Source organism: Pleurodeles waltl, chromosome 3_1 (genome assembly GCF_031143425.1).
Source record: "Pleurodeles waltl isolate 20211129_DDA chromosome 3_1, aPleWal1.hap1.20221129, whole genome shotgun sequence".
Lineage (NCBI taxonomy): Eukaryota > Metazoa > Chordata > Amphibia > Caudata > Salamandridae > Pleurodeles > Pleurodeles waltl.
This window is the reverse complement of record NC_090440.1, coordinates 172,388,222-172,411,508: the sequence shown is the minus strand read 5'-3', so window position 1 is coordinate 172,411,508 and position 23,287 is coordinate 172,388,222. Positions and strand designations below refer to the sequence as shown.

Below are 23,287 nucleotides of genomic sequence, written 5' to 3'. Positions count from 1 at the left end.
TTCCTGCCGTAGGATGTCCCACCCACAGCGGGTGAACATCGTACAGCAGAATATTGTAACTGGGATTTTCCTCATCTAGAGGCACAGCTAAATGGTGCACAACAGCGGGAAGCTATAAACAGAGGGCAGCAGAAGTATACCAAGCGGCAACAGAAATCCTTCTCCTATGAGCGACTCTAAGCAGCATCAGTAACAGTTTTCAACTATTGTGAAATGCTGCTTATGCCTCTTTGTACCCTGTTTTTCTAAAAACAAAATAAATAAACGACACAGGCCTTATATTTCTACAGTTAAAAAAGTACATGGAGCTGTGAGTCAGCCAACTCTTCAATCAACCTCCTACTATTTTTTGTATCAATCCTAGGTTTTATTTCATCCTCAACATTTTTTGAATTTTGTTTTTTTGTTCTGATCCTGAGTTATTGTGCCAGTATAGTCTGAAAGCAAATAATGTAGCCATGAAAGCAATTGAGTAGTGCCTGTGTGCTCCAGTGCACATTTGCATTACAATCAGACTGCTTGTAAAACATTTACTTCTCTGCTTGTTCTCCGTGAGCGAAATTGATGTCAGTTTTGCAAATAGGTTTATGCTGTCTCAGGAAGCTGATTCATTGATGACCTGCTATTTTAGATTACTTATTAACTGAAAGGCCCACTTTCTTCACAGTAATGCTGACTGCTCCAGGTTTATTCTGGGTCTGATAGCTCAGTGGACTAATCCATTCACTGGAGGAATCTGTGTTTGACCTGATAGTCACAGGATTGAATCCTTGCAGATCCACTCAGTCTTTCATCGTTTTGAGGTTGATAAAACGAGTACCACTGATTTCACAACAATAAACATCTATTAGTGCCAAGATATGCCCACAGCGTGCGTAAGTTATACAAATACGAGTTATGTCCAAAAGTGAACCTATAGGTATATGCCTGCACATTTGTCAATGTGTCTTAATGTGTTCTTAAGAGTGTTCGTTTGTGTTTTCAAAAATATGTACACGTAGCTCTCAATGGGTCCCCTAACAGCTGATACAAACTGGAATTCGAAGCTCCATGCTTATAATAGAAATGTGGAGCTGCACATCTCATTATGCCTGTTGATACTGTCAAACAAACCAACACTGGATGAAAGTTACCCTAAAGATATGGGTTCTATTCATAGTTTTTGTGTGTGTGTGTGCTTGTGCATGCATACACAAGACCAGAGATACTACTATATTAATTCATTTATTCAATAGTGTGGGCACCAGGAGCCCAGTTTGTATGTTAAAGAACTTGACATGCTTATAGAATCAGGCAACTAATCCAATCCATTTAAATTGTTATAACCCCTAAAAGCTATTTATACATTCTTTTGAAAGTTTTTTTTGTTTTATAATTTATAAGTTGTTCTCATAACACGTGGAATTTAGCTAACAGGCCTGCACAATTTAGAAAGTTTGGGACCGAATCTCATGGGTCTAAAGTTAGAAGTACCAACAATAACATGCCACATAAAGAAAATAGTAGCTTATGTATAGGGTACTTTGTATTGGACTATCACATCGGTTAGGCAATATGGCTCAGTGCTTGCTTACTGTTGACTTATGGATTCTTCAGGTCGCATGTTTGCATCCCAGCAGTACCAACTCATTATTTTACCCAGCCGAGGTCGATAAACTGAGTATTATCCAATTGGAAAAATGTGTTATTTATAGCACTTTGAAATAGCAAAACTGACACTATGTTGCTATATATAAAATATATTTTTTTAGACTGTGTTCACTTACTTATACACTGAAAGGCTGTTAAGAACCTTTGGCAGTAATTTAGTACCACCTCTAGGCTTCTCCCTTACCTCACTTAGTGGTACTCATCGCCCTCCTGAGCAAGTATGTATCAAGAGAAGAGCATTCTTTTAGAGGACACATTCTTAGAAATTTTACAGCAGATTTAGTTGTTTTCTAAACAAATTGTATTTTTATGTGCTGGATGCTCCCACTCCACAAAGTGCTTGTCCTGACCTGCATGGCCAGGTTTTTTAAGCCGTGAATCAATGACTGAGATTGATGGCTGTTTGCGTAACATGGAATGCTGCTTAAATTGACTATGTGTTCATACTGAGAAAGACCCCACCACTATAGACAATGCCCAGGACGGAGAAATGGAGGAAAGGAATGGAAGACAATAGATGTTCGGGTACTGATGGTGAAGCAATGCTCCAAGGAAACACATGTAAGATTGTTGATGGGAAGGGGTTATCAAAAAAAGAGACCACTTAGTCAGTAGAGTAAAACCAAACTACTATACAAGAGCACACACCTTTCGAGATATGAGAAACAGGGAATTTGGCAAAGATTTACAACCAATGGCCACAGCATTCAGAATTATGGGGCAGTATATATCCATAATTAAAACAATCTGAGCTTTCTGGGCAACTACAGGGTACCGACTGTTTAAGGGCATCCTGTGCATTAACAAAGGGGAACAAGCCTTTGTCAACCAGAGCGAACATGCCAGATCGTGGGATACCACACCAGTGCCAGACGTCTATGTTATGGAGAAGGCTCTTTACACAGGATACTGGGAGCATTTACATTTCCACAGAGAAAGAAGGATCCTTTGAATCTTAGTTAGGGATGATATTGTCACAATGTAATATAACATAAACCAGTTATTTTGTACGTGGAAGTCAGGAGGCCAAAAAAGGCAGTGAAGACAAATGATAAATTATTCTGGATGATAAGAGAGGCACTGAAGACTGAATCTTGTCTAGGCCCGTTGTGCCCCAAGCTATTCAATGAAGTGCAATGTTCTTCTTAGGGAGGTTTTAGGCTATTATTTAAATATGAGTAGTAGTTCATTTGATCAGCATGGTTCTGTCGTTTGCAGCTCACCGGGACTTATGTCACAATGTGTTCCTCAATAGTGACTACTTGTCAAATTCACCAATTAAAGTTATGAAGCTTTAAACACCACTGTGCTCTGGCAGGCCTGAGACACATTCTAGCGACAACTGTTTTCAACATGTTGCTTCACATTAGCCACATCGTAATCCCACCCATCTCCAATGCTTCAGATTGGACTAGAGTAACTAGCAGCTCATTGGCTCACCCACACATCTATGTCCTGCTAAGGTTGATTAATAGTGACAGCAAAAAGGTGTGAGTGGCAAGCTGGTAAATTCACATTGTCAACAAAAGGGCTCCCGACCTTACTTCCCCCCTTTCTAAACCATCTGCATGCCTCACACCTCACCTTCCACTATGTTAACTCTAGACTAGACAGAATATTTGACAGACTAAGAAGCTATTCTGTCATCTCCTTGCTGACTCATTGATAAAGCCCTTCGACCCTTCCAGTTTTTTTAGTGCAAGAAAGGAGAACTGTGGCTGTTTTGCCTTTGGGCCACCTTTATCTGATAAGGTGGCTCAACTTACAGGAATGAGGACACCTCACCTAATGCTGAAAACGTGAGGTGACCATGTAAATCCTAGTCAACCTGTTTTTGTTTCCTCCATTTGATTCAGTAGATATATGATTAACAACAATACCCTCTTAAAAGTGATAACATGTTGGGCCAAACTCATAGGACTATTAAAACTTCTGCTAATGCATAACACGCTTGGTGACTCAGATCTAGACAACCTGTTCTTGTTTCCTCCCTGTTAGTCAGCTGAGACCAGATTAACAAAAAAAAGTCTATTAAAAGTTTACCTGATTTACAACGGGCATTTCTCCAAGACTATTGCTATGATAGTCCTAATGATTGACAATCAATTTTTGATTCATACTCATGTAGTGGAATAAAATCATTCAACATATGCTTTGGTGGATGTTTTCTTACTACTTATTTCAAATTTAGCTCTCGCGCTGAGCTATAAAATTGGATCAGAAGCCATGGTGAATGGTGTGCGCTATCCTGACTCTGTACAGCAAGCATATTTAGGAGCCAATAGAGGTCCAATAAAGTGGAATTTAAGTGTTTTCTGGGAACATTTTCTCTAGAATGTAGAAAAACGTAGTGTACTTACAGTAGTATCTCAAGGGTCACCTTTTGGCCCTTTTGTTAGAAACACCAGTCGGGATAATGTTTACTGGCTACAGCAAAAATGATTCATTAACATTCCACAAGAAATCACCACCATGGAGCGTGTTGATGGTCCAGCACGGGAAAGTGTGAAGGTTCTAAGTGCGCCCAATTTGAGCTAAAGTGTTAATATTTTCCCACAGGGATCGGGATTAAATGGGAGAAATGTGAGGTTATGAGTCGTTTGTCGCCAGTTAAACTCAAAACAATTTGGCCTGCGGCCAATTTAATTGATCAGTAACTTGTTGAACTAACGTTTGTGTTAACCTTGTGGCCAAGTAGGGCCCGGCGGAGTTGACAAGGGTGGAATTAAATAGCGGTGGATTCGAGCTAATTGCTCAAGTAAAGTTCATCATGATCCACAGCGTCAACTTGAAATATACAATATAATCTGTTCCTGATGTGTTTCTGTATTCCGCGGCGCAGGCAGATAGGTTTACTGAGGCTGATGGTTATTAGAGGGCAATGCTTCAAGAGTTATAATGTTGACTTGATGTTACGAGACTTTAGTGTTACAGGAAATCAGGAACAATATGGAACAGTTTACACTAGCTCTGTAGTAAAATAGCCCATCTGTTCTTTCTTAGGGTCTTAAAGTGCTGCTTTTTCATCTCTATAATAGGTTTCACTTCCTATTAGCTGGGCCTTAAAGGTAGACACTGGATTATAATGTAGGCGCTATCCTTTGAATATCAAGCCCAATTACACCGAAAACTGTCTAGGTCTGTAAAACGACATTTGGCCCAAAACCAAAGCCTTTGTATCCCCTTCTTCCTTCTGCCTGGTCTAACGTCCTTAGAAAACGCCATGTATTTAGCTCATAAATACACCGCTCGTCTTCTTCAAAAAAACATTTTGGATTTGTTTATGAAAACGTAAATTATATGTTTTATGGCTTCTCATATTGCACGACACGGGTATCTGGCCATTATGCTTCCACTAATAAAACATCAGAGATTTTCCATTTTGTATCGAGCCAAAGAGAGAGAGAGTTGGCGAGAAGATGGAACACAAACACACTTATCAAGGAAGAGATCTCCTCTGTTGGGATTTTAAATTCTCTTGGCAGGGAGTTGTCATGTGTCAAGCGTGCATTCCCTCTAGCTCGCAGCGTTATCTTAACCACACGCCTCCTCCCCGCTGGCTCGGTTTCAGACGGGGCCACTGTGGGTGGGCCACTTCATGCCCTGGGTGTGCAGCAGGAAAGAAACACGCCGAGCTTCAAAGTATGCCAGGGACATCAAGACGTCTGTGATTCCTGAACACCTCTGAGAGACGCTCATCTCTGGCTGGCGGCGCCATGTTTAAAGTGGCACTGCCTTAACATGACAGCAGCCGTATGAATCTCAGGGTGGGGTTGGTGTTAAAAAATGAGCACTCTTGAATGAGAGTAAGTTACCCTTCCTCGGCATCTGCACACACAGTGGGAAGGTGGAGGGCCGACTGTAGGCCAGGAGTGCTTCTTGAAAAAGTGTGCAGAATACTAATCTCCTAATTCTGGAGTCAAAACGCTTGAAAAATGCTTTCACGCCTCATGCACTGTGTTTAAGTCAAGAAGCAACACAACACAGAAATGGGCGCTACGAGATCATCGCTCGTCCTTTATCCATCATTCTAATTTCCTTCATCCAGTGGGGTTTTGGCACATTCACATTTTTACATTACAATATTAAATCGCTTTGCATATATGTTATAGATTTGGGGCACATGGATGTTATGGTGGTGATTTGTAGGTGTTAAACACCACACTGAACAACAAAAATCAGCAGATGCGTCACACTACTCAACTCTTGGTTCCCTGTAACCTTCAAGGGTTAGGACACCGCTGTCTTGTTTCTATTGGTGGAAACCACTTTACAGTGAGCTAGGCGCAACAGACCTGCTGTACACATGGTAACAGACCAGGCGCTATTTTCGCAGGTCCACCATGTAAGACACGGAAGTTCTTGGCAGGAAACAAAACAATAATGTTCCTGGTGCATTAGAGGTGTACAACCACAAAGGGTTTGTTTTTGAAGATCAGAAAAAGAAAATGCCCAATTGCTGCTTTGTCGTCATGACAGTCATTTTTGTCAAATGTCCTCCCGACTCATCCGCTGAAAACTTTTGGTGAAAAATCCTTGCAGACTGAAAGGGTCACAGCCGGACCAGCAAAGGCAGGCCAAGGGTACTCTTCATCTTGTGTGAGCACACATGTTTGATATTAACCAGCACACAGGGGCACAGCTTCATGGTGGGTGTTTTGGGTGTTACAGCCCTCTAATAAATGCATTATTTAATAAGTAGTTGGATAAAGGAGCTTTTATGGTAAGGTGTCTGTCGGATTCCACCTGAGGTTTTTAAATACTCACTCAGATAGAAACACCTACACTTTTATCTCTGTTTTAAAGGTCTTAAACATCGTTATTTATACAAAATACAGTGTTTTGAATACCACCTCACAATCCTCACTCCTTTCTCTTTCCACAGGACCTTAAGTCCCCCTCGAGCGCTAGTTCTAATACAATGATTTAGATGATATGCAAGCGTGGTTGTTGGAAAATCGGAAGCTTAAACTCCCCAGACTTACTGGCCAAGCTATGTCCCTGCCAGCACCAAAGTGAATAGTTAATTAGAACTTATCATTTAATAAGGGAGATGAAAGTATTCAAGATGACCATGCCACTTTCCAGGAGGCTAAACTTTCAATATATTAGATAAGGCCCACTCTCTCTATGGACAGTAGGCTAGAAACCCTTTGCAAACATAGTTACCCTGCAATGATACTCACCCAGAGATTGCCAGTGGCAAGCTTCACTATTGAACCCCTCATCCTGAATTATGAAATATCCGGATTGACTTGATCTTCTAGAGGATGCTCTAGATGTTGCTATGGATCCAATGTAGAGAAGATACAATTACCTAGAGAAAGATACCATTTAGGTAATTTTAATCCTGAGTTTCCCTGGTAAGGTTAGAAAAAGGGGTACAAAATGTATCCGATGGATGCAGGGAGTTAGATTACATATTCCCTATTTTCAACTTTACCAGGGAAATCCATGAATTACCCAGTATTAGCTCTGAAATACCCACGGATTCTACCATACTGTCTGCAGAGAGAGTGGGCCTTGACTAACATATTGAAAGTTTAGTTCATTCTAACAACAACATTCTCAATGGGGAGTACAGGAAGGTGAATTGAGTACTCAGAGTTCTTCTGCAAGATCTAGACCCACTGCCTAACATGCTCTTTTTGGCATTCTCTGATAGTAATATGCCTCAGCACGCTGCCCCGTTCTGGATGGTCCCAGAAAGAGAAAGTTGTTGAGGTAGTGCAACACCCATTAATGCCCCGGCCTCTGCCTGAAGACCAATTCTTGAATTTCTCAAAATAGGAGCCTAAAACAGAGCGGTCTATAGGCATACTTCTATCAAAATAGAAATGCTCCTTCAGATTGGAAACCTAGCAGGTGGAAATCCTGCAGGTGTACAGGAAGTAAGCAAAAGGCAGACTCAATGTCAGATTTTACCATTAATGTCCCAGGCCACAGCTCCTGCAGCATCTGAATAGTTTGATCAAGGGAAGCATACTTCACTGAGCATAATGAAATATCATTTGCCTCATTCTCTGACTGACCCCTGGACGCTGATAAGTTATGTAACAACCTAAACTCTCCATGTTCTTTATAATGGACCACTCCAAAGGGAGACCATACGAAACTCTCAGGGGGGTAGTGTGAAACAGGCCTAGCACCCTACAAAGAGTCAACTCCTTCAATATCTTCACCCTAGCCACCACAGGATAGGACCTGAGCGACTGCGGATTCCTACAGTAAGGAGCACCCACATAACCTTCCACCTGGATTCTGAAACCCTCCTTGAAACCTTCATACAGTGTCTGCACTGCCAAATGATTAATGTATACTTTGAGCCATGGGACTATTGCCATCAAATTAACCAGAGAAGGAGCTTTGTCAAAATCGAGGGGATCATTCCTGTTTCTTGGCACCCTTCTCTTTGGACTTTCAAAGCACTTGGACTCTGAATGGGATGCCAAGCTACAGAATGAACAGCAATGCTTGAGCCTACAGGTCCCAGTGGGCCAGGTACATGTTGCTTGTTGAAATCCTAACAAGCTCCCTTTCTTCACCTCCCGCCCCTGCCCAGGCTGCCTGTAGACCCTGTCTCTGCACGAAAGGGCTGACTAGCAGTAGCATCAGCATGGTGTGGTTTCATGTAGCATAGCCAGATTATGACATCTATCTGATCCCACGCCAGTGTGGGCTTGGTAGCCTTAATCCTCCTGAACTCTTCATTGTATTCCTTCTAGACTGACCCACCATATTCGTCAATGAGCACACATGATCCCGATGTGAACGCAGGCGAGTTGCTCAGCCAAAGCAGTCTGGTGAGTGGAGAAATCTCTAACCCAATTCACCAATTTCTTCTACTTTCTTTTAGCACTGCTACATGCCCTAGAGAGAGAACACTCCCTGCACAGTTTGGCTTCCTCCCTTTCACGCTTATTCACCAGCAACTCTAAAATACTGACGTACGCCTCTTTCCAGATCTTTTTCCTTAATATTCATTGAAACATGCATGCCCAGCTGCTCATGATCTGGCTGCACATCACTCAAACCTGAGGCTGATAAGGTGCTCCTGTACCTGATTTCATTGAATCTTGAGCAGGGGAGCCATCAACGTCAGTGGAGAGCCCCTGGGTGTATTGCCTCCACCATTGCTGCACCTGGCACTGGGGGCACCTGTACGGTTAGCTGAGAGGTGGCACCACCAACCTCTGCAGCAGGGGCAACCACCACTGATCCCCTCTGACTGTGTAAGGGGGCTGCTGAATTAACTGAAGGCACCCCGCTGGCCACTGCAGTGAGCCGCACTGAAGCTGCACTCCCCTACCACCCCTGATCAGCAATCATAACATCTAGGTGCACTACCAAGTGCTTCGCCTTCTCTAAATCATTGCCATTGCCAGCACCAATAAGAGCTCCCCCTATCAAAAGGGCAGACAATATCCCCACCTTGGAGAGTCACAGCAACACACTTGCCAAATTAGCCGCCAGATCTAGCTGGGCCATGCCCCCATAGGTGTAACTCCGATAGCCGTACATCTGTAGCCATTTTGAACTATACCCTCACCAGCTGCAGGTCCTATTACTGCAGTTACATTCCTTTGAGCTGCTACCAGGCCAGAATCACCCGCAACCGGTGTCTGACTCACCAGTGCAACTGCAGCAGGTATAGAGCCCTGGGCTCCCGATGTACCAGGGTTAGCTACAGCCGCCCCCAGTGAGTCACCCTTCCTCGCCAGAGCCCTGTTTGGGGCAGGAGGAATGCCTCCTTATGAGCCACTCCCGATGCATAGGTCTTGCCACCGCCTCCACAGGCAGACCAGAAGGCTGCAACCTCATCAATGCCAATTCCTCATTCATAGCATCCATCCTATGCATAAATTAAATGCTTCTCTAGCAGCACCTCGATTAGAGAGTGCTTAGCACTTTTATGCACACCCCCAGACATTACTGTAACACAAAGCCTGAAGACAACAGCAAACAATGAGAGACATGCAACCACCAGTCAGTGACATAAGGCCCACTCCCAGACACCACTACTCCAAGCAGCCAGGAAATCATCAAGGTGCTACTAAAGGTAAGTCTGAGAATTGAGGGGACTTGCTCCTTGAAACAGTACTTCACCCAGCCCTACAATCACCGGCCGCCATCCAGTCAAAGGAAGACAATTCACCCTAAGGCATCAATAGTGCCCACAATGCTTACACCAGTCATTCCCAAAATGGCCTCTTAGCAGCCCAAAAAAGAGCCACAAAATAGCCCAGGATTGCAACAGGCCCACACAAAATGATCACCCCTCCGCCTGCAAAAATGCCACAAAAATTGTCTCCCGAATCACCTTTATCAACCAACAATAACCCCCAAAAACTGCATTCACTGTCCCCACCCTTACCTGCAGCTACAGCCACTCCCTCAGTAATAAATCATCCGGGTCAGTTGAGCAAGCTCAAACCCAAGCGGGACCCGGGCAGGAGACACTGCTCTACTGCCTGCTGTAGTGATGGAATGCAAAGTGCGGAACTGAGCAATCTGTAGGGGAAATAAAAACAAAAGGGCAGCAGTCTGACGCTCTTCCAAATAAAGATTCCCCTAGGAACCCCTGCGTGGGTATCCTGGCGAGGTGGTGAGCGGAAGAGAAAGACCTGCTCACCACCCTGCAGCTCTTTTTAATGGTGTGGCTACTGTGCGCACAGTGGGCCTGTGACCCGGAAGCACTCCAAGCTTTTCCGGGACTGGAAGCAAGCTCCTGACCAATCGCCAACCGTGATACTGGAGTGCATCGCCGACACCCTGCTGCGGCCCAGCAAGGTCCTCCATTTGTGCAGCTCCCCCAGTTTGGGGGAGACTTTGCCATTTGAAAGATCTGGACCCACTACCTAACCTGCTCTTTTCGCCATTCACTGATAGTAATATTGATAGTGTTAACATGTAATTTTTTGTAACACATGCATCCATGAAAACTATATCTGGAGCACACAGTGACCTCAGGAGACCACTCAGCAAAAGAATGATTGACAGATGAAGTAAGGCATGCTGAACTTAGGTGTCAGTAAATGAAAAAAATGCAAATTCTCAGAGCTTTGCAGAAAGCAGGATGGACTGCAGCACTTAGTTCCACTGTTTAACCATTTTAAAGCGATCAAAGAACAGGTAGAAAGTATATTGTGAATGACTGTGAATCATACCACCGTTTTAATGTTTACTTTGGCTCTGTCTATTTGATGTAAGATGTTTGCCAAAGTAAATTTATTAAGTGTGTTTTTAATGTACTCAACAATGTGAGTTATATATTGCTTTGTATTTGTAACTTGTTTGCATATATAGAGGCACATCTAGACATTATCAATGTCGACAGGAAATAGACGCATTTATTAAAAAAACCTAAACACTGTGTTTTGATTATGATACAGATCCTGGTGTGAGGGCAAACTGGTAATGCAACAATACTACTGACTTTCATATTAGCTTGTGACTACCACATGTACTTAAACAGGATGGATATGCCAGATGGAGCTTAGTAATACATGTCACAGTGACGTCATTTGAAGCACACTTACTTCAGTTGATCCAGTGAAAGCAATTTTATCTATGCCAGGGTGAGAAGCTATTGCTGCGCCTGCAGTTGGACCATATCCTGGCAAAATATTGACCACGCCAGGCGGGAACCCAGCCTGCCAAAACAAAATTAGCGAGAAATGGTTTGTGGAAGCTGATCATGAAACTAAAACTACAGAAAGTACTGGAGGAGAAAGAATAGGCATCTAGGCCAATGATTCCTACCTCTTTAATGAGAGATCCCATATAGAGTGCGCTGAGTGGTGTTTGTTCCGCTGGTTTAATAACAACGGTATTACCACAGCAAAGAGCTGGTGCGATCTTCCAGCCAAACATCAGCAGTGGGAAGTTCCACTAAAAGGGGTTAAAATCATAGTTGAGTGAAAACATTAAAACCAAGTATTGTGTTCATGATGTCAAGCTGCTGTGTTACAGATTTCTTAAGCTTTATTTGGGTCATAAATCTTTCACAGCACAATGCTGTTTTTTATTAGACACACTGGGACAGCCATTCATTTGGCCTTTGATTCTGCCTTCGCTCCTTTGGAGAGATTAGTATTTTGAGAACAAAGTTATCCAGTTCCTGAGATTACATTTTGAATCCATATCCAAGTTGGAAATGCTTTTGAAACTTTTTAATCGCCCCTCCTTTTTATCACCAACCCATTCCCTTTCACCTATGAGCCCCATCTTCCAATGTATCCCAAGTTCAGAAATCCCGCTTCAGCCCTTTCAAACGCATTACATCTCTGACACGTAGATCAAATAGAATTTACAGCTAATATGATTAGTGCCCTATATAAAAACAACACTTCCAACTAAAAAAAAAACAAGTGGAAGAAACCTAGTTAACAACAGTGTAACAGCATCCTCTACAAGCAAAGGTGAAAATTTTGAAATCTGAAAACACTCTTCATCTCTAATACAGTGCACTAGGTTGACAGCTCTAAGAAGAATATATAACTTTGTAATCCTCACTGCAAAATCTAACTATGCACTGCGTCAAATTACCAAATCATCTAATTCACACAGAACCTTAATTCGGTTCATCCACCAAAAAACCACTCCACCATTTACTCTTCAAGACTCCCTTGACTCTAAAAGTAACAACCTCCACCTCCAACATGATTTCGCGGACACAATTAGCAACATAAGAAACAACTTAATGCCAACCATTGGTCAGAATGCAACTCGGTCATTCCAAACCAAAACACGTGGGACAGCTTTTCCTCCATTTATGCAGACATACCTAGCAGGATCATAAAAGCCCTAATCCTAAATTGCGCTATCTTTAGACCCACTACCAATTCACCATGACTAAGCAAAGCTATACACAAATGTGTCTCTAATCAGCAGGTAGCATGCATCAACCAACATATAACACCAACTGCCAAAATAGCAGTAAGGCTTCCATGCACGATTTAGCACAGATACCTCATCCTAAAGATCCTGAATGATGTACACCACATGCTGGCTGAAGGAAATACCCGTTCCTATGTTTTACTAGTTTTCTCTGTGGCCTTTGATGCGATTGACCACAGTAGGGTAATGAATTTACTGGAATGCAGCATTGGCACCTGGGGCCAGGTTATGGGATGATAAGCCATACTTTTTTTTATCAGAACTCGATTAGATTGACTCTTTTCAAGCTAGTTTCTTTGTAAGTGTTAAGCATTTTTCTAGTCACAACCAGAAGCATTCAGCTCTCTAGCGTCATCGTGGACAGGGGTCTGTGGACCTAAACTTTGAGTGACAAAAATTGCCAGCCTAATGGTTCAAGAGAAACTAGACTTAAGGTGTGATATCATAAAATTCCCTCCAGTTCCAGGTTGCAAATGCAAGCCACAATGCAGCCTTGGGGGATGAAGTACCCAATATTATGGAAGCACAAAGCCCCTCATACAACCTCTAGAAGCGACGTTCAATTTGACCAAAAGGTTTAGAGAACTGTATTCACCTAAATGCGAATACTGTGTAATCCTGTCTTTTCTCCTTGTTACTGTTTCTTCTCAGTCCCCAACACCCTGCCACATTAGCTCAGCCGTAATACAGATCATTACGCCAAAGGCTCTTTTAAGAGGGACCAGGTGCAGGATCAGACCTATGCAGGTGAAGGAGCTGTCATCATAATGCATGTTTTCACACGTCACTGGCAATGCAACGCTTTGATGAACCTTTTCAAGAAGCAGCTTTGTGTCCTGTCATTAGACAGTAGTTACTTCTAGCTGGGAAATCAATAGTTTGAAAATACGAAAAACTGAATCACCATAAAAGTATCATATTCTGTTTCTTATAACTTTAGCTGCTCTCTATAGTAACTCTCTGCTTCAAAGTCATTAGTCTTCTCCACCTGAGATGATGCAGTTTTTTACTCAACACACAAAAGATCCGATGATTAGATTTAGTAAGCATCTTAACCCAGTAGCATAAGAGCAGAATATAGACCATTCATTAGCATGGCTTTATTTTTTTGTTGATCACTGTTATATCTGTCTTTTTTTAAAAGCGTATATGCATTTCTTCCTGGCATGTGGCAATTTCTTTTCATGTCACGCTTTTTACGTAGTGCTTCTTATTGTCAGTTGCCCTGTTTCTAAGACAGATCATTTTCTGATTGTGAAATTTGGGGCAAATGAAAATCAGTGAAAATAAGTAGTTTGCTTAAACTCTAGCAGTCTGGTGACATTTGGAAGCCAGGAGTCGGACACGATTTTCCTAGAGCCACATTCGACATCTGAAGCACTACATCACATCTCTTTGCTCACACATACGCATTCAAGATTGAGGCAATAGAAAAACACATTCAGTACTTGTCTTGGGAAAATGAAATAATGACTGGTACTGTACAGCTGTTTCTTCTTATCAAAGCACATGTTTTTTTAAACTGAACCTGCTATTAACACAAATAATGTCAATTTTAGGCAAAATATTTATGTTTTAGAACATGGTACTCATGGTCAAGATGCACTTAGAAGTTTGGTTGGCAGCATAGGGGAGTGCAATCTAATGGGCGCTGTCACCATTTTTAGGACTATGGGGAATGGATGAAATGTGCAGTTTTCAAGTAATAGACTTAATGCTAAGAACAAAAAAAATACAGATTTCAGTTTGCAAGACTCTATCACTTGCCAGAATATGTCAGTGCCGGAAACATATCAGCTGCCACTTGTGTAAACGTTTCTCCAGCTCTTTGGCAATCTTACAAAAATATACAACTGCCTCTCCATCATCCAACACCCACTCCTTTCCACAGTTGTTTATAAACTTTGGAACCTAAGCGAGGCCTCTGCTTGCATCTGTTTGACACTGGAAGGGAATAGCAACCCTAGTAGAAAGTGGGTATCCTTTCTTTCTATAGGTAGGCATTGGTGTAAAACTAAGTGAATGTCTTTATGTTCTTCGTGCCCTGTAGTTACTTTATGGCAGTCAATGAGGATGTGTATGTGCCGTAAGATGTCCAGTAAGGGTACGGTTTGGATGATTGTTCTACTGCCTCATCTGTATATGATTAGAGATGCAATTGCTATTATAACACAACATAGACCAGAACAGTACCATTAAAATGTGCATCTCCCCTGCTTAGTAGCGTCTATGTTGTAATAAAACATTTAGGGCCAGATGTATCAAAGGTTTTTGCATTCGCAAACGGTGCGAATGGCCGTTTGCGAATGCAAAAATGCCTTTCAGGATGTATGAAAGGCATTCGCAACGCAAATTTAAGGAATCGCTAAAATAGCGATTCCTTAAATTTGCGAGCCCGTTTAGAGAAACGCAAATTGCGATTCTCTAAATAAGAAATAGCAAATAAGGAATCCTGATTGCGATTTCTAAGCCACATGTGTCAAGCAATTCCTTAATGCGAATTTGGCATTAAGGAATCGCAATTACCACCAAGTAAAACTTGGTAGTAACCATGTGCAAATTTAAAAAATGCATTAAAAATGCATTTTTAAAATTGACATGTAACGCACACATGCCCCTTTGGCATGTGTCCGCCTTACATGTCCCCAAAAACTTTTTGGGGTGCAGCAGAGGGTGCCTTAGGCCCCCAGCACCCTAGGGTTTTGCATTTCCAAAATTGAGAATTCCAGGTAGGAATTGGCTATTTGGGAAATTTAAAAGATTTGCAATTATGGGACTAGGTGCGAATGGGGCCAGTATCGCAATTTGCGATTCGGTAATAGCATTTGCAATTTTTATGAAATCGCTATTACCGAACCGCAAATATGATACATACCATTTTGCGACTCAGAAATAGAGATTTCTTAAAAATCGCTATTATCGAATCACAAAAGGGTTTTTTGATACATATGGCCCGTTATCTGTAGCACCAATAGGCCACAACAGTGGCGATATTTATAATTTAATAAATTCTATCATGGAGCATAATATGGCATATCATAACTAGACATTAGAAATGTGGAAACAAACAGCCAGTAAAACTGGCCACTGATACATAAAACATTTAAGACGCTTTGTGGCATTCCAGTCCACAAATCCTGGCCAAATGCCTTCAAAACAGATTATTAACAGAGGGATTGTGAAACAAACGGATCTACTTACGTAGTAAAAATCTAATGTAGTGCAACCAGGGAGGGCATCACTCAAATCACGACTAGAGCCTACCTTTGTGTCACGGAGCCCATACCATACTGGCACTGATTCCTCTACACCCTGAGAGAGAGGTGACATCACCCTGGAACTGAGACCACACCACCTTGGTACTGGGTCTATATCATCCTGGAACTGAGCCTATATCCTGCTGATAGTGAGCCCAAATCACTCAGGTAGTGAGTGCAAATTCACCGTCATCACAAATCCAATTAAAGATACATGCATCAAGGACAGAATCAATCAGTGCAGATTAATATTAAATCTAAAATGTAACAAAAAGTCCTTACAGGAGGGATCAATTTTGCGCCACGTAGCTCAAGCCACTAGCAGCATGCTCTGAAAACAACCCAATTTACTAAACTTCAAACAGTTGCTCAGAGACTCACTTTATCTCCTATACATTAACACCTAAGCAGACTTCAGTCGTCTACTTATGCAAAATATTTGTTTACCCCAGCAGATTTATAGTGTTATAGGTATGTACACAATATACTGTGCTTGAAAAAAGGATAAACACGGTCTGCGTATCCTGCCTATTCCTTTCCTCAGTACATCACCTCATCATGCTATCATCCTAATCAAAGTCCTAAAATAAGCTCTCGAGTGAGAGTTCACCTTTGGAGATATGGTGGTGACCACTAGGGAGCGAATAGTGTTAATGTTAGGGCCTGACTTTTCAATACCATTATCAGCAACAATGAAGGAGTGAAAGGAAAGCCATGATATCTGCAAATGGCACTGTGATCTGCAGCAGTGCAGTTGCCTTGGAAACAGTAGAAACAGTAAGTATAGATTAAATGCACCCTGAATGATTTTGAGAGGAAAGTCAATTACTTTTTATATCACATAAGTGTAAATTGATATGACTATTGTGTAGTAATCTAATCCAGTTAGTGCAAAGTTTCCAAACTGTGTCACAAAGCAACGAAGAGAGCTCAATGTGGCTGATGGCAATGGAATTATTTAAGCAGGAGACAGACATTTTTTCACACGGAGTACTTTGTCAAGTGCTGAGTAACGAACTGATAGACTGTTTGAATTTATATAGTGCACAATACAGGCTAGCCATCAATGATGCTCTGGAGCTAGCCATAACAGGTGTGGGAGTAAAGACTTGAGCCTTCATTGAGTTAAAGTTTTTCAGTAGTAGGGGCACCATCTGCTGCTAAATCCACTAAGTGGTCCACTGCTGAAAGAACTAGGGTCAGCAGTACGTAGGGCAGCAGTATGTGGACAACCCATTGGCTGGCAACCAAGAGCCCAGGTAACCAGTCTCTAATTGCTTCTATCCAGTTGTATCATTTTTTTACACACTGGCCTACATGTCTACAAAATAAAAAAAAGAACATGCAACTCACTGGCCTAAAGTATCTGCTGAAAGCAATAGACGTCATTAAACATTTATAACCAGTTCCAATATACAACTAGATTCAACAGGTGTTTTCAAAATAATGTCTTGTCGTGTGCCCAAATCTCAAAATGATTTTAGCTGGATCCTGAAGAAACAAGCATTTGCAATGCAATGGGTCTTGCATTCGCTCTAGTTAGCGCTATTAGCGTTGTAATTTCCTAACTGGACTTTTCTTACCACATAAATTGAAAATGAAAAGTAAAACAGTTGACAGAAGCAAGTCAGTTCAAAGTGCCACAGCTGCCATGAACATGAGTGCAAGAGTTGTTGGCTCCCTGGGTAAATGCCTACAAAGGATTGCGGCTAGGACGAAAGGCAAACCGAAACCCGAGGAGGGGCCATCAGATGCTGTAACAGGAGGACGTGTGAGTAGTGTGATGGCCAACAAAAATGTTCACTTGGTGAAATCGCCTGGGAGGGAACTCAGCACTCAAATCAGGGACAATTCACAAAGTGCACCAATAAAAAATAAGCATTAAAGACAAGTGCAACAAAGAAAGAATAGCAAGAATGGGTGTGGTTAAAAACCCTCAGAGAGATTACAACAGGTAAGAGCGCTTGCGCGCTCCATCCTCAAAAGAGAGTTTTCAGCTTCACCGCAGTTTTGTGATTCCAGATTGTACTAGTAACTCCCACCAACGCCGATGTCATGCTGTTGCTGCTTCCCGTGCAATAACAAAACCCTGTTAACTGGCCATTGGCTAATCCAACGCAAACCCGCAGTGGTCCGCAGACACAGCTGACAGGCTAATCCTTTACAGTCATGGGCCTTTGCCTGGGAACCTTCGAACGCAAACACCTGTTCATAGAAATTAATAAAAAACATGAAGCCATTTTTACAGTTACTGCGATTATCGCTCTTCAGATCTGACTCTATTAGGCCGCCGTACAAAAACGAGCTTCTTAACACCCGTCATTCCCGCCCCAATTGGACGCTGACAGCCGTAAATGCTGAGAGTGAATTAGCACTTAGGTTTGTTTTCATTTTCACTTTTTCCTCTAAATCCAGGGAATTCCATGCCTTGAGAACTCCTCTCCTAATAACAGACTTAAAGCCCAAAGTAACCTGTTCAAATAAGCACGGGCGGAGAAGCTGTTGAAGATATGTCAACAATACGAGCCTGGCTTTTTCTGGTGATTTATGATGGAAAGCGCGCAGCTGCAAGACCCATGTTGTGTGCGCCACAAGAAAGAGAAGAGTCAAAGGAAAATAAACAGAAGATACTAGCGGGTTACTCACTGGGATGATCTGTCCGCACACTCCGATGGGTTCGTGCCTCGTGAAGGTAAAGTAATCTCCATCTGAAACAGATGAGCACGGTTATAGGGCAGTTTGACTTGGCAAGACAAAAAGAGAGCGGTCCCTCCATTCCCTGGCCTGCAATGGCATAGGATGAAACAAACGTTTTGGGTGTACATTTTAGCTGCTTTGAAAGAAGCATATGTGTGTTTGTGCAGGCGAGGAGTATCACTGGTGCCTTGAGGGGTACACAGATGGGTCCGTAGATAAAATTGGTCCATAGATAACAAACATTTGCAATGCAATAGGTCTCGCATTTGCTTGAGTCAGAGCTATTGTCGTTGTAAATTCATAACTGGACTTTTCTTGCCACATAAATTGCTCAACCTTGCTTCATAATTTTGAATTTTCCTGCCACATAATTCCAGTGGCCCTGCATATAACTAAATTACTTCCATTTACCTTCTTCATCTATCTGCATCCAAAAATGAAAATGTTGCCATTTAGCGGCCTAATTTAGATCTCCCATGCTAATTCCAATAGAATACCACTTTCACCACCCCACCATCAGAGTTGCTGGCTGGCTAATACAATTCCCCCCCAAAAAGAGACAAGACAGCCATGGAGGAGTAACAAGAGAAAAAAACAAGAAGGGTCACCCAAGCATATCAACAGTGTTCAGTAATAGTGTAATAAGGATGTTAAATTGGCCTGAATCATGGTCATAATTGCAATAAGGAGAGATTAATAAAACATATAGAATCATTATCTAAACCCAATAAAAACCTTTATCAGAAATAAACTTTTGGCATTAGACTATGATGCTCCGAATATTCTCTAGAGAACACCACAATGAAAATAACATTTGTAAGAAACATGGTCATGTAACCATATAGTTAACCTCTAGAGAGCATAGCCACCTAAAAAGAAATTGTCAGTAAGTAATGCAATGTAACTGTATATTTAGCTCCTAGAGAGCAGATCGGATTACACATTTTTAGGACTAGCAGGCCTACTGCAATTAAATTATAAACAAGGTCTTTAAAACACAAACTGCCCCTAGCTGTAAAATAAAAGTTCCAGCCATGAGAGAACTTAAATGCATACTGACTACTGGGAGGGGTTATTGTTTTAGGGTCCCCACTAACCTAGTGCGGGGACCCAGAGATGATGTAGATAGAAGGAGCATGCTGCCGTGAATGTTTTGATGGTGGTTCCATTGTCCTAGGAACGCCACAGGCTAAGTTATGATCAAAAATGTTTTCTGAAAGTAATTGCCTGCAAAGCATTATGGGGCAAGTTTCCTGAGTTCAGTGAATGTTGTAGAATCCGCTTTCCACTGTGTCAGGAGAGCCGCTTTGAGGATTTCTGTGTTTTTGCACAAAGCATTAATCAATTACAAGTGTTGTTGTGTAAGCTATGGAGCGTGAAGGGGAGAGCCAAAAGAAATGACTCTGATTAGGTAAGTGTGAACAATGTGACCATCGCTTCAATAGCACTGATGGAGTTCATGCTGTGAGCACAATGGCCGCAATGGGGGACAAAGGGGAGAGACAAAAGAAAAAAATAGTTTGCCCACGCTGAAGTGTATCGGCAATCGTGCAATAATCCATGTAACAGGGTCAGTCTGCAAGGCAGTAACAAAACCGCCCCAAGGCGGGACAAGCATAAAGCATTTACCAATGACATCAGGGAATTTTTGAAAGGCAAGCCCAGAAACAACAAGTGAAAGTAATGGGCATGAGATTGGTGTGGTTAAAAGCCCACAGAATACTTACAACAGGTCTAAAAGCGATTGCGCACGTGACCTAAAAATGCTGCTTACCCTGTAAGCTTCTTTTCATAGTTGTAGATTCACATGCTTAGCACACTCCTGCCATCTAGTGTTGGGCTCAACATTTGCCATTTTTTAAGGAAGATTCTCGAGTTAGGAGATGTTCTGTGACTCCTCTTCTTGTATATTGCACCAGGGCACCTATTCTCTGTTAGCTTTTTTTTTACGCACAAAGGAGAGATGGTATGCAGCGCGAATGAAAAATATGGTGTATGGTGTATGGTGCAGGAGGATAGCATCGCGTAAATATAGAGGTTATGAAATGTTCTACAAGAGGCACATACATCTGGGGAGAAGAACAGGTGCATATGAATCTACAGCACTACATGCTACGAAGAGCTGCCTAGAGAGTAAGTAGCATGTTCCGTTCGTAGCATATGTGGCTGTAGCTACTCATGTTTAGTATAGACTGTATAGCAGTACCCACTGAGCCACGGTGGCTGGCGTGTGAATGTCATAGATGTATGTTATAATATGCTTAGGACAGCTTGGCTAATGAGAGCTTGCTGACAGGCCAAGATGTCCACACAATAATATTTAGTAAAAGTGTGTGGAGTTGACCAGGTGGTTCCTTTGTACATTTTAGCCATGGGGATGTTGCTTAAGAAAGCAATAGTAGCCCCCTTCTTGCAGGCTGAGTGTGCCCTAGAAGTAGCATGGAAATCCTATTTGCCTTGAGGCAGCAGGACTGGATACATTTGACAATCCACCTGGCTGTGCCAACCTCAGAGATCAGCTGTCTTTTGTTAGAGTTTAGCAAAGGAGACAAAGAGCTGGTTTGATTGACGGAATGATTTGCATCCATCTTTATAGTACATGAGGGACCTCTTAACCTTTAAGGTGGGCAGTGCTCTTTCTGCCACAGAATTAAGCTGTAGGAAAAGACAGGAAGCTCTGTGGTTTAATCTCCTGCACTGTAGGGTTTAAAGGATCAAATTTGGAAGAAATGCATTTATCAACAAACCTCTTGCATTTTTGCAGCTTACAGGTGTGTGTTGTGGCCTGGTGGTCTTTCTTTAACATACACATAGATTCTTACGAGAGGCAGAGGTACCAGAATTTAGGATCTAAGGTGCCAAATCACAAGCTTGAGCTGCCCTGGATGTGGATTGCAGACCTGGCCTTGCCACGGTGGGACAATGTTTGGCCTGAGATTAAACCTCTTGTGAAAGCTGGTTGATAACTCCAGTAGAGTGGAAAACCAAGGCTGTGAGGCCCATGTTGAAGCCACTACATTGAGAGTTAGAGATGTTTAACTGAACCTCCTGACCACAAAGGGAAGAAGCGGAGGAGGTCAAAAAGCATAAGTAAATGTTCCAGACCAGTTCAACCATAGCTCATTGGCCATGGACTGTGGGTGTCTGGTGGTAAAGATTTGGCCTTTAGATTTTTCTGGGGTGAGGAATAGGTTCATATGAGTGGTGCCCCAACATTGAAAATATGTGTAAAGGACCTGGGGGTGGAGTTCCCCATAGTGGAGTTCCAACTCGTGGACTTGTTGATATGTCCTGCTGAGCAGGTCTTAAAGTCAGTAGATACTCTTCTGTAAGGTGATTGTTGTAGCAGAGCACCCAGTGCCAGATGCTCTGCACTAGATGAGAGAGATGAGGGGATTGTGTGCTGCCTTGTTTCTGGATGTAATACATGGATAACATGTTGTCCATTCTGATCAGAACTATCTTGCTGCAACTGAGCTGCAGAAAGGCTTTCAAGGCTGGCTGATTGGCTAGTTGCCGCTGGACTGTGTATTATGTGAGATGCATGCTCAGCTCCTAAGAGAGGCATCTGTGGTAGTGGTCACATGCAGAGCTGCTGCAGGTTGGTGATTGGCTACCTCTGCAGAAAGTGGCACACCTTGGCCTCAATCAACACTAAATCTTTCCATTGACCCTTAGCTTGTGACCATTGGCCTGCCAAACACTCTTGAAAGAGGCACATGGGCAGCTATGCATGGGGAATGATTGCAAAGCAAGATGCAATAATTCCCAAAAAATCACCTTACTGTGTGAACTGTAATATGATGGTTGGGCTGAGACAGAGGCATCACATGTTGAAAAGCTAAGCCTCTTTGCTTTTTGGAGTATGCTTTGCCTGTGAACATATTTAGGATGGATCTAATGAAGAGATGAATCTGAAGGAGTTGCAGGTGGCATTTAGTGGTGTTTGTAGTAAAACCCAATGCATGAAGTAAGGACACCACTATTCAGGTGCGTGCAAGACATTGCACCTGCTGCTGTTCTTGATGAGACATTTGTCAAGGTAGGAGATGACATGCATCCCCTCCCAGCAATATGCGTGCCACCACAGCTAGACACTTTGTGAACACCCTTGGGTCCGTGGAGACCCCAAAGGGGAGTACTTTGAATTGGTAGTGATGTCCATTTCCCACAAAGTGATGGTACTTCCAGTGGGCTGGGTGGATGGGAATGTGGAGGTAATCGTCCTTGAGATCAAGTGCCATCATGCAATCCCCTTGTCACAGAAGAGGGGCAACCTCCTATAGCATTGTTATTCATACATGTTTTGATATGATGTAGTGGTTAAGGGGCTTGCGATTAAGGGTAGGACTGAGGGAGACATACTTCATGGGAATGAGGAATTAGAACAAGTTTATCCCTGTCCATTGATGCTGTGGGGGGTTGGGCCTTTATGACCCCCTTTTGCAGAACTATATGCTCTTCTTCCTTAAGAAGAGTGAAATGCTTATTGCTGAGACCGTAGGGGATATTCGGAAAGATAGAATGCAGTTCAAGGCAGTAGCATGCTGTATAATGGCTATTACCCATCTGTCTGATGCGATTTTCTGCCAGAGGTGAAGGAAATAATGCAGTCTCCCCTGACCGATGATGGGTGATCATGGGGGATACGGGTCACATCACATTGGCAGAGGCAGCCCCTTGTTGGAGACTTCTTTGCTTTTACCCATATTGTTCAATCTGAAGAATCCCCTACTATATCCACTTCTGGCTTGTTGGTAAGTCTGCCGTTTCCTCCAGTGTGA

General features: G+C 42.5%; 1 protein-coding gene across 1 annotated transcript in view; it reads right to left on the bottom strand.

Annotated features, from left to right (window-relative positions):
• The window catches only part of ALDH1A2 (aldehyde dehydrogenase 1 family member A2), a 145,127-nt gene that overhangs the window by 38,930 nt on the left and 82,910 nt on the right, over positions 1 to 23,287 (bottom strand). Inside the window, exons 5-7 of the mRNA XM_069222097.1 lie at positions 18,453 to 18,514; positions 11,413 to 11,541; positions 11,190 to 11,303 (exon numbers count right to left, since the gene is read on the bottom strand). Coding sequence (XP_069078198.1) covers positions 11,190 to 11,303; positions 11,413 to 11,541; positions 18,453 to 18,514 — 305 coding nt within the window. The remainder of the gene's footprint in view (positions 1 to 11,189; positions 11,304 to 11,412; positions 11,542 to 18,452; positions 18,515 to 23,287) is intronic.